The sequence below is a fragment of the Prinia subflava genome, chromosome 11 (assembly GCF_021018805.1).
Source record: "Prinia subflava isolate CZ2003 ecotype Zambia chromosome 11, Cam_Psub_1.2, whole genome shotgun sequence".
Classification (NCBI taxonomy): Eukaryota; Metazoa; Chordata; class Aves; order Passeriformes; family Cisticolidae; genus Prinia; species Prinia subflava.
This window is the reverse complement of record NC_086257.1, coordinates 4820395-4832060: the sequence shown is the minus strand read 5'-3', so window position 1 is coordinate 4832060 and position 11666 is coordinate 4820395. Positions and strand designations below refer to the sequence as shown.

At 51.8% G+C, this 11666-nt stretch overlaps 1 protein-coding gene across 1 annotated transcript; it reads right to left on the bottom strand.

Annotated features, from left to right (window-relative positions):
• Positions 1–709: 709 nt before the first annotated feature.
• SENP2 (SUMO specific peptidase 2) lies at positions 710–11331 on the bottom strand. Its single transcript, XM_063408130.1, has 17 exons — positions 11174–11331; positions 9979–10034; positions 9164–9294; positions 8871–8937; positions 8125–8200; positions 7339–7468; positions 7109–7212; positions 6600–6688; positions 5962–6019; positions 3972–4035; positions 3484–3627; positions 3210–3341; positions 2651–2854; positions 2465–2544; positions 1746–1830; positions 1410–1505; positions 710–927 (listed from the first exon to the last, which is right to left on the bottom strand). The coding sequence occupies exons 1-17, from the start codon at positions 11293–11295 to the stop codon at positions 853–855; spliced, it is 1713 nt and encodes a 570-aa protein (XP_063264200.1). The 5' UTR covers positions 11296–11331; the 3' UTR covers positions 710–852.
• Between the last annotated feature and the right edge of the window lie 335 nt (positions 11332–11666).

The window sequence follows — 11666 nt, the reverse complement described above, 5'->3', positions numbered from 1 at the left end:
TTCTTTGGGGTCCCTTTTGCTGGTCATGGCTGGGAGTGCCCAATTCCCTGCTGGCAGGGAGGGAAGGGCTGGATGGGGGGTTGTAGGCATTGCCAGGTGTGGTTTTACCTGGGGAGTGTTGCCATCACCTCTCCCTTCCTGCTCATCCCTGGATGGAACAGCCAGGGGGGAGAGATGCCAGATGGGGCTGGGATGGCCTTGGGGGCAGGGTGGGGCTCTCTGGGATGCTGACAGGTGCCACAAGGAGGTACCCACCCCTCCATGAGCCCAGAGCCAGGCTCCTCCCTCCCACCCCTCCAGCACCGGGAATGCTGCCACGGGAGGGTGGCTCTGGTGGCAGCTGGACAGTCAAAACTGCAGCCCAGACAGGGGGAACTGAAGGGAAGGGGGAAGGGAGACCTAAAACACTCCCAGCTGCTGCATCCTCATGCTTGTATCTTCTGCATGCTCAGGGAAGATAAATTATCCCTGATCAGTTAGTTGTAAGGATAAAACACGAGTGTCTTTGGAATTGTTTTCCTTTGGAGAATCAGATCAAACCAATCAGTGAAAGCAAAGACAGACAAAGCCCCTCAATGGCTCTGCCAGGATCCTGTGGGTCTTTGGGTCAGGAGCAGCACAGGGATGTCCCCACAGCCACCAGGAGAGGACACAGCCCCTGCTCTTCTTCAGATGGAGAGCAAGTTAAAAACCACACAGAGACAGCAAATCAGTTTTCAATTAAAAAATAAATTACTCTATTAACAAGTTACGTTCCCATCCAGTAAGGCTCTTACATAAGTTAATATTTCTCTTGTCATACCTAAACAATAAGAAATAAATACTACTCTTTTACAGAACAGTGTTTTCCGATCAGTGCATGTCTCCCAGCAGCTGCTGATGCATTATTTCCCACACCATCTTCCTGCGGAAATAAGGCATGTGTTCCTGAAAAGAAACAGGAAAAATCCATCACACAGGAAGCCAGGGGAGAAAGAGGCAGGAGATCTCCATTAACACCCAGGGAATTCCTGAACGGGAGGCTGCTTTTGAGCACCTGCCATTTGGGGACAAGGTGGGTTTCACATGAGGGTGACACAACCACATTTCTTTACAGGAACATTAAAGGTCACTGCACTGGAAAATAACCAGGGTCAGAGCTGGTCCAAGGGGGAAGCCTGTCTCATCAAGAGATACAAAGGCCAGATGTCCCAAACCCCTGGCTGCAGCATTCTGGGGTTGCAATGAGATGGTCCTGAAGGTCCATTCCAACCCAAACCACCCTGGGATTCCACAGTTCCATGATCTTGCCCAAGAAGCAGACACCAGCCATGAGAACAAACCCCCAGCCCCTGCCCCAGCTGCTGTGCAGCTTCCCTGGCTCTCTCTCGTGTGTGGGAAAGGCTGGAGCTGTTTACACCTCCTCTCACCGGGGTGAAGATGATGGGTTTGTCTCTGGAGATGAAGTCGGCAAATTTGCAAACAAAAACTCCACAGTCATGTCCATTATTTTGTTGAGGGATTTCCTGAGGAATACAAAAACATGGGAGAATTTTTACCTGTCTTGAAAGAGCAGCAACTTGGTCGTAGCACACATTACCCACACCTCCTCCTGAAAACCTATTTCCATAATCCATTTACCATTCCCAAACCCCAGGAGCAGTCCCAGTTAACTGCACATCATCTCCCTCCTGTGCTTGCCTGGGAAGTGTTAAACCCTATGTGAGTTCTAGCTGCCATTCCAAACCCAGGCATTGCTCCCATACCTGTGTGCCCATGCTGTGAAGGGTCCACTCAAAAGCAGTCAATTCAATGCTTCTTCTTTCTCTGCTTTCCTCTTCCAGGTATTTTCTGTTGAAAACAACACAAAAATCACTTTCCATCTCCCTGATTTAGGGCAGGAAAAAAAAATCTGTTGAAAGGTGACAGGAAGATAAATCACAGTGAAATGGCAGAGGATCCTCACAGCAGGGGATTTAAGGAATGTGGAGGAAAAATCCCAATCTTAGAGCCCTAGTGAGAGGCTGTGAGCAGAGCTCCCCAGGGCCCAGCCCTGTGCAGTATCTTTATCCATGACCTGGATGAGGGGACTGGGCACCCTCAGTGCCTCTGGAGGTGACACCGAGCTGGGTGGGGGTGTGGAGGGCAGGCAGGCTCTGCACAGGGCTCTGGGCTGGTGACAAGGTGAGGATCTGTCATGGGTTGGACTCAATGACCCTGGAGGGCTTTTCCAGCCTCAGTGATTCTAGGATTTGTCTCTGTGGGGCTGCCCTCACCCTACAAAGCTGCTGGATGAAGGGTTTTTACTGACAGAGACATGTCAGGATGTGCAGCACATGCAGAGACTTGCACCTCTGACACTCCAGGGGATTCAAAACACTGAGAGAACAGAAGGAGCACCACGGGACAGGGCAGAAACACTTCACATGGGGAGGGGAAAAGGCCTCAAAAACAACCCAAAGGGATAAAAAAAGCAGCTACTCACAAGATAGTTTTACAAATGTGGTCTCCTTTCTGTCCCAAGGAGTCAAAGTATTTGATGGTTTTCTCTCGGAGGTCTACAACCTGGGGTTAAAAGGTGACTTAGACAAAGCACAACCCAAACACTAAGGGACTTTTCTTGCTAGTTTTATTCTCCCCATCCCCTAAATAAAAAGCCACTTTGACTCACCAGCAGTGTCCAGTGAGTTCTGAGGTGAATGGGCACCAAGATGATATCGTGCTGGAAGATATCCACACCTTTGGTCCATTTCTTTACTCCCTTGTGGCCTGTAGAGCTCAGCTTGGCATAAAAGAAGGTATTAAAAGCATAGACTGCTGGATATCCTTCCTTCTTGCTTCTTTCCACCAGAAGACCCATGTAAAAATTCATGATCTGGAGCAGAAAGAGGCAAAGTGAGATGAGAAATAAGAGACTAAATTAAAAAGAAAGCAACATGTCTTTGCTGGCCACCCTTGAGCTGAGAAAACTCCAGCTTGGCAGCTTTTGCTCCCAGAATTTTACACTGGGGGACTTGTGCTGTTGGTAAAGGCCCCACACCCACTCTGATAACCCAGACTGACTCCTGGGAGCTGCATCATCCAAGTGACAGCTTCCAGAAACACCAGCCCACACTGTGCCCAAAATAAGGAGCGTACAGCTATTTCTGGGCTCTGCAGTGAGCTCCTGGGAGACTCCTGTGCCCAGGCAGGGGGGATCTCCCAGGAAGGGCAGGAGCAGGAGCCCGTACCCTGTCGTTGAGCCAGCCCAGGGGCTGCAGGGTGCAGATGTCCTCACGGGTCACAGTGAGCTTGAAGGCCTTGCTCAGGACGTCCTCAGGCTCACCACAGTCAAAGGCAGCAGAGACCTCATTGTCCATGGCCTGGAACAAAGCATTCAATAGGGGAGGGCTCGTGGAACAGCACATGAAGCCCCCAGAAGGCCTCCAAGTGCAGCTCCAGTGCCAGAGCAAGGCTCTTTCAGGCCTTTCAGCCACAGCACTGGCCTCTGCTGAGCACAGGTACCTCTGTCAGTGGAGCCAGCTCATCTGCTGGCCTTTCCCGGCGTGGCACTGGCTCGCTGTCCACAAAGAAGAGGTCTTTGGACAGGACTGGGGTCACATGGAACTGGAATAACTTTCTCTGGGGGACTTCGGCGTCACGCTGGCCCTGCCAGGCACAAGGACAGGAGGTCAGAGAGAAGCACAAGGGGTTTGCTGGGGGACAGGGCAGAGAATCCTGCAAGAAGCTGGGAGGGGTTGTTAAACACATCCCAGCAGCAACCCCCAAAGTCATGTTTGATTGGTGACTGCACTCCAACTGTGCCCAGAGAGGCAGGACCTCCCTTGGGCTTGGATCAACATCCAGGACCCCAGCAAAGCTGGGATCAAGCTGAGATCAAGGTAAGTATTTCTGATTTCCACACTTCCAATTTTATTTTGAGCTCAATCCTGAGCAGAGATGAGTTATATTTTCCAGAAAACAAACTGAAGTAATGAGTAACTCAAACTTACCACTGAAGCTGCTCGTTTCTCTCGTTTTCCTCGTCCATGAGAGTCTTCTGGTAGTGTGCAATAGCTGTCAGGAGACAAAGAAAAGTGAGCAAGATATCCACACTATCCCATGAAATTCCCCAAAATTCCCCTTATGCATAAGAAATGCTTTTTCAAGGCTGATTCTGACATGATAACATCTCAGTTTCCTTCTCTGATCCTTTGCTAACAGCCAGACTGGGATAGATGAAGAGCTGGAAGCTTTGCAAACTTTCTTCTACCATCAGGTGCTAAACTCCTTTTGTTTCTCAGTTTCAGTCTTTGGATAACAGGGAAGCAACCAGTGCTTCCTCTGTCAAGTGCTTTGTGATCTCCTGGTGACAAATGCCACCCCACCCGTTATTTCCTCTCTCCCCCTGAGCTTAGGGGACAGTGACAATTTAACTCAGGACAAATGCACAGCTCAATACAGTGCTCGTGTCTAAGGGGCAAAGAGAACAGGGACAAAATCACCCCAAACCAGACCTGCCACAACCAAACCTCTTTCTGCCCCCACCTGCACTCTATCCCCTTCTTGCCTGAGGGGAGGAAGAGGAGGGCACCAAAAATCCCCCCTGGAGCTTAGAAGTGCCATGGCCTTCCTCAGAAGTGTCCTGAGAAGGAAGTTCTGGGAGGCACAGGCACGTCCCAGCCCCTGGAGTGATCTGGCTCTGTTGTGAAAGCCACGGGATTCGGGTGACACGGAAGGAAGGGATGGAGCTTCTGGTGGAGCTCCTCAGAAGCCTCACTCCTTCTGGTGGAGCTCTTCAGAAGCCTCACTCCTTCTGGTGGAGCTCCTCAGAAGCCTCACTCCTTCTGGTGGAGCTCCTCAGAAGCCTCACTCCTTCTGGTGGAGCTCCTCAGAAGCCTCACTCCTTCTGGTGGAGCTTCTCAGAAGCCTCACTCCTTCTGGTGGAGCTCCTCAGAAGCCTCACTCCTTCTGGTGGAGCTCCTCAGAAGCCTCACTCCTTCTGGTGGAGCTCTTCAGAAGCCTCACTCCTTCTGGTGGAGCTCCTCAGAAGCCTCACTCCTTCTGGTGGAGCTCCTCAGAAGCCTCACTCCTTCTGGTGGAGCTTCTCAGAAGCCTCACCCCTCGAGTGGATCAGGGCAGGAGACACAAGAGCCACGAAAACCAGGGATTCTTACACAGGGGAGGCAGGGGCTGGGGCTTGCACAGCTTGGCCAGTCAGGTTAGGATTGAAAATGGACCAGCCAGGGCAAGGATTGAAATCAGACCCATTAACTGGGGTGATAAGGAGGAAGGAGGGGAAGAACCAATGGGGTACAACCAATTAACCTGGTACTGATAAAACTGAATGGGGGGAAACACACCTTATCAGCAATCTCCTAAGCTTTCCTCCCTGGGGGCTTACCCCAGCCCTGAAGCCTGGGGGCTGCTTTCTCTCCAGGGGAGAGTGTCCTCACCGTGGTCAGGCTCCACAGCCTCCCCAGGCTTGACTCCCTCCACATGGAGCTGCAGCCAAAAGCCCCTTTCGCTCCACAAGGAGCCTCCTGCACTCCCATCCTGCCACCCCTGAGGAGGGACTGCAACACTTCCTCTTTGGTCTCCTATTTCAACCCAAGGCATCCTGCAAGCCTCAAAAACTACCTCAGTCCCCCCAGGCTTTACAAGCTCCCCACTCCTTTTGCTCAAGATCCACAGGAAATGCAAAGTCAGCTCATTAATGGTGTGGCACTAAGACACTCAGGGGCAAAAATGGATTCTGCAAGCCCAAGGTCAACTTGGTGTGGCCACCACTGTCACCCCTGCTTCCTTCTCCCAAAAAACACCCAGCACATCCCACAGCTGCCCAGCTGTGACAGGGGAGCTGGATTTGAGGGACAACTGGCTGTGAGTAAGTCCTCAAACCAACTGCTCCTCTACCCAACACTGAGGCACTGACCAGGATTGGTCTTCTGGAGGCTGACACAGCCAAAAGAAACAAGGGCCATGGTTAAAAGAGACTCTTACCTGATCATGACACCTCTCTGAGGCAGCTGGGGGCTGAAAACATCCCCATGTTTGACACCTGCAGGGAAAAGCAGCAATGTGAGAAGAAGGGGGTGACTTCCCATTCCAGCAGCTGCACAGAGCTCTCAGTTTCTGGGTGACATCACAGACATTTCATCAGCATTTTCAGCTTAGAACTTCAAACTCTGACACCTGCTCAGAAATCATTTCAATCCCCATATGATCATGTCATAAAGTCCAAGATATAAAAAAGCCAGTGATGAAAAAGTATTTAAGTAATGAACAGGGGAAAAAACCCTAGAACAAAATTAAACATCTATGTAATTAGTTTACTTGGTTGGGAAGCTCTAATAGTCCTGCCTAGCACTAAAAAGGGATTGAAGTGCAGCTCTGAGGGTGCAGAGGCAAATATCCCCCTCCCGTGGTACCAAAATAAATTAGGTAAGACAGGTACTACAACCTTCCCCTGTGCAGTTGGGTCACATCCACCTACAAATTGCACTGCTACAGTCACAGCCCTCAAATACCATTTAAAACCAATCCTTCCCCTTCACTTAAAGCCTCACAAACCCAGTTTGAGGAAATGCCCTGTTTGGGCTGGACAGAATGGGCCAGCCCTCGGTGCTGGGGATACTCACGGGTCCTTTCTGGCACTGCTGGAGAGGCACCTCTGGGTTTTTGTTCTTTCAGGGGACTCCCAGTCATCCCTGGTTCCTTGGTTTGAACTCTTTGGTGTAGCAGAAGAAAAGGACAGAGTTTTTACAGGTGATTTGTTACCAGTGCACCTCAATTCACTGCAGAGGACACGGCTATTTGTACACAACTGGCTAAATGAAAGCAACAGAAATACATAAAGTAAAATTAGGCTGTTTAATCCTTAACCGAACCATGTCAAGGTTGTGTACATTGTCACTGGTCCCATGACCAAATGCAAAAGGCATTTTGAGGAGTTTACATCCAGAATCTTCAATTCAGGCATAGTGAACACACAAGAGTCAAACTTTCTGTGCCCACTATTCCAAAAGAGGCTCAGTCATTACATTTGGTTCTGTCCAGACCACTGAGAGTAGGAAAGATAATTCTCCTCCCCTTCCACATACAACAAACTCACCACCAGAAAGTTAAGGGTTATTTAGCTCATAATTACTTGTTGAGTCTTGCTGGATGTGGAGAAGTAAGCCTTCCAGAATATTTTTCCTTGAACAGGCTCAAGAACTCTTTGTACTTCTTATTTTCTGCTTGCTGAACATCCTTGAAGAAAGGAAGGAAAAAAGAGACTTTAGCAGGCATTCCCAGCCCTTCCTTTTGTCTCAGCCTAACTGCACAGGAACTCCACAGCTGTTTCATCCCAAAACAATTCCCTTCTCCCCAGTTTACCTCTTCAGCAGCACACAAAGGCCTCCTGGTGCCACTGACTCCTCGGGAGCTGGGTCCTAGCTCCTTGATGGGGGGCCTGGGTGTGACAGGGCTCTCCGCAGCAGCTCGGATGTGGTTATTCCTGCTCAGGCTGAAAACACCAAAGGCAGAAGAAATGATATTAAGAGGACATTCAAAGCTCCTGATTTATTAAGTAGGTTTTCATTAGCACCTCCTGATTCAAGGAGGCACAGCAGGCTGCCCAGGACCATGTCTGGGAGGGTTTTCCAACATCTCCATGGGCAGACTCCACAACCTCTCTAGGTGACCTGTGGCAGCAGCTGAACACTCCCAGAGGAGAAAAAAAACCAGAAGAGTTTCCAAATGGAATTCTCTGGGGAAATGGAAATTCTCTGAGGTTTCTTTGGGGTTTTTTTTGGTGGTTGTGGGTTTTTCTGTTTGTATTCCTGGCCTCAGCCTCTTCCCAAGTTCAACACTTCCTCCTGCCACAGGAGGTGAGAGTGTTGAACTTGTGAATCTTTCTCTGATCTCCTGAGTCTATCAACTATCTGGATTTAAAGAGGAAGTTTAAAATTGGTCAAAGGCCAGAACACAGCTGTCTCCCACAGCTGGAGACCCCCTCAGTATGGCAGGCAGGAGGAGGAACAGGAGTCCCAGAACACTTTGGAAAAACGCTGCTCTGTGCACACAAAGACAAATGTTGGGCAACACAGGAACTTCACGGATGAAAGTGAAAGACAAGAAACCCTTCAAAGCAGAAGCGAAAGAACACAGAAGGATTTTTACCTCAGATATGGAATTCTCTTGGAAAGAGAGGATGGTGTTTCCTCAGTCAAGCACGGGCTGGTCTCACAAGGCATTTCTGTGAGAGAAGAGCACAAGCCATCAGCAACTGGTCAAGAAAACAGGAGTTTTATGAGTTTAAAGAGCTTCACCAAAGATAAATTATTTTCACTGTATCCCTCATGTTCTAATATTATTTGTGTTACGTTGCTTCAGGATATTTTCATATTGACAGCTTCAAAATGTTGCCAGTCTAAGCCTAATACAAAAGGGTTCTGAGGCTCTACTACCTAAAATCAGCATTTATAGCAATTTCTGGCAAGCTAGCAGTGGGATGCACTAGAACTGCATCCAAGGCAGTGAATATCTGGGATCCACAACCATGTGAGCATCCTGGGATAAACCCCAGAATATGCTGAGCTGGAAGGGACCCACAGGATCATCCAGTCCAATCCCTGGCCCTGCACAGACACCCAACAATCCCACCCTGGGCATCTCTGAGAGTGTTGTCCAAATGCTGCTGCAGCTCCTTGGGGCTGTGCCCGTTCCCTGGGGAGCCTGTCCCCAACCTTGCTCCAAATCCAGAAGCAACACCAGGATGCAGGGGAGAAACAGAGCTCACCCTCCACTACTCCTGGGTGCTACCCAGGTATTTTACCTTCAGCAAGCAGCCCCCAGCCTGGGCAGAGCTGCCCAGACTCAGAGCAGCAGCAGAAAGGAATGAGTGAAGGACTTGCTGTCAGCCCTACCAGATCCTGTTGTGTGCTCATCCTCAGCAGATGCTACAAATGAAGAATCGGAAGAAATGTACACAATCTGAAATAAAAACAAGTACCAGAGTGAGCATAACCTGAACACAAATCCAAGCAAACACCTCCCTCTTCCCAAAATTCAGTCAGCCCTGTTCTGACTCATGGCTTTGCTTGGGTTGCAGCAGAAGGCAGGGCACTGATGGCACCAGTTTTGTAAAACAGGCTCTCATACATAGGATACAGGGACTGTGGGAGCTGATCCCTGAGTTCCCCTCAAAATCCTTGCTCACCTCATCTTCAGAGTCAGAGAAGAAGTAGTCATCTCTCTCTTTAGTCTCCTGGCTTCTACTTGTTGCCCCAGGTGGCAACTTGGCAGCCACAGCAACCTCTTCGGGCTCCTTGCTAGCCCCTGAGACACATTCTGGAAAAGCCACACCACCAGGCCATAAGGAATGGGACTGGACACAGGCTGGGGGTTCTGCTTACACCAAAGCCCAGCTCCTTGATGCCACGTGAGCAGATAACTCATTTCACCCACACAGCAACAGCCCAGCAGCATCCCCACCCATCACTGGGGATCTTGTTCCCAAGTAGGAATTAGGAAGCTCCACACCCCCCATGGAACAGCAACAGCCTTGATTGAAAAATGCTCTTTGTGCTGCCCTGCAGGGCTCAGTGCCAGAGAGCCCTGGGATATCCCATGCCCTCCCCAGCCAGGATTTATCCTCAGTGCAAATACATGGCCCTCCCAGGACAGAAAAAGTTGTTCCCCCCTTCTCTTCCTGCCTTCATCTGGCCAGGATCTCCAATCCTCCACTTGGTTTGAAAATCAGAGTCATTAAGGTTGGAAAAATTCTGTAAGGTCATCAAACCAAACTGTTCCCAGAGCAGTGCCAAGGCCACCCACGTGCCCAAGTGCCCCATCCATGAACACTGGGACACATCATCCACAGGCCCAGGCCCCATGAGACCCCTCCAGCCACAAGAATGGCTCAAAAATCCTCACTTTCAGCAGCAACTCCAAAGTAGCAAATCCAGAGGTCCCCAAGGTACCCCAAACCCAAGGAAAATCAGACATATTAAACCTCTCTGTGAGGGGCAGTACCTGTCTTCAGCCTCTTTGCAGGAATCTCCTCAGGATCTTCCACAGGTGACAGAACACTGAGGGAAGAACACAGAGAACAAAGTTTTGCAATCACAATTCAGCTCCCAGCAGGTTCACTCCCCTTCCAAGCCCCAAACCTCCAAAGGTGGCTTTCCTACTTCCCCAGGATCATCTCCCACCATCCCACTAAAGCAGATCAGGCCTCTTTTCCTCTTTCTGTTAATGCTTCCTCATGTTTTATGTTTGTTCCTATCACCAAAAAATGCCTTAATACGTAATGCCTTCCTCTTTCCTCCAGGAAAGATGCACTCCACAGGTCACTGAGCCACCCAAGCTCATGTCACTAAGCTGAGTTGCAAAGGAAAGTTTAAGTAGAAGAGGAGATGAAAGGTGGGAAAGGCAGTCCTGCTTACACCCACTCCAGCAACTTCCTGCTGAGTCAGCGCTCAGGAACATACCCTTGAAACAATTAACAGCCTCTCCCTTTCTCAGAAGCCTCAATGCAAGGATTTTTATCAGCTAATACCACCACTAAGTAGGGTAAAAACGTCTCCTTTAGGAACAGAGCTGAAAGAACGCTCCTATTTTTATTTTTTCCCCCCCTCCCAAGAGCTAATTCCTTCTGAGCTGCTCGTCAGTGAAAACTACTCGTGCAACACGCGGCTCTCTCCAGAGCCATTCCCTCGTTTCTTTCCCTCTGGAATGGGAGCAAAGCCTCCCGGGACGAATGGGCACACAGAGCACAGGATGGAATCCATCCATACATTCCAAGCGGCGGGCACGGGGGCGGTTCGGCCATCGTCACCGGGAGCACAGGGGTTAACGCCTGGCACGGCATCCCTCTTTTATCGACTTCACATCCACGTTACTCCGTGACTGCCCTCCGGCCAGCACATCCCCGCGGGTGTGCCCCGCTCCTGCAGCCCCTCTGCTCCAAAGCCCACCCCGCTTCTCCTCCCGAGCCCGCACCGTGCAGGTGGGAGGGGAGCGAGGGGCCCAGGGGTTCACTGGGAACACCTGGGACCCACAACCGCCCCCACACGCGGCTGCGGCCAGGGGAACGCCCGGGGCCCGCAGCCGCGCGAACACCTGCGCTTCAGCGGGGATTCCCACACCCACACGGGGAGCTCCGGGGGCGGGCCCGGCCGAGCCGAGCGGCGGGGGCAGCGCACGGGGCACGGCGGGAGGGGCTGACCTGGGGGGCGGCTTCTTTCGTGGCGGCGGCCGCGGGCGCGGGGCCGGGGCGAGGGCCGGGGCCGGGGCCTGGCGGGCGGCGTCGCGGAGGGCGCGGAGGACCGCGAGCAGCCATTGGTACATGGACCGCGCGCACTTCCGGCGCCAGGCCCCGCCCCGCGCCGCCAGCGGCGGGCACGCCCCGCCCACGGCCCGATGGCCCCGCCCATAGCCCCGATGGCCCCGCCCACGGCCCCGAGCGACCCGCCCCGATCGGCCCCGGCCCCGAAAGCCCCGCCCACAGCACGACACGTCACGCCCACGGACCCGAACGCCCCGCCCTCGACCGGTCCGAGCCCTGAAGGCCCCGCCTACACCAGGGCAGACCCCGCCCACAACCCTGGAATCCCCGCCCACCGTCCTCCAGGCTCCGCCCCTCCCGCGCCCGTTCCCGCAGCGCGCCCGACGGGATGGAGCGATGCGCACGTGCGTTTTGCAATACTCACAGGCCAAAA

Bases quoted from the DNA above. Each gene is read 5' to 3' on its own strand.
- SENP2 (XM_063408130.1), bottom strand. From the start codon at position 11,295: ATGTACCAATGGCTGCTCGCGGTCCTCCGCGCCCTCCGCGACGCCGCC. The intron at 3,342-3,483 runs GTACCTGTGCTC...GCTTTGTTCCAG, and splicing joins AGCTGGCTCCACTGACAGAG to GCCATGGACAATGAGGTCTC. The intron at 2,855-3,209 runs GTACGGGCTCCT...TTTCTGCTCCAG, and splicing joins TGGGCTGGCTCAACGACAGG to ATCATGAATTTTTACATGGG.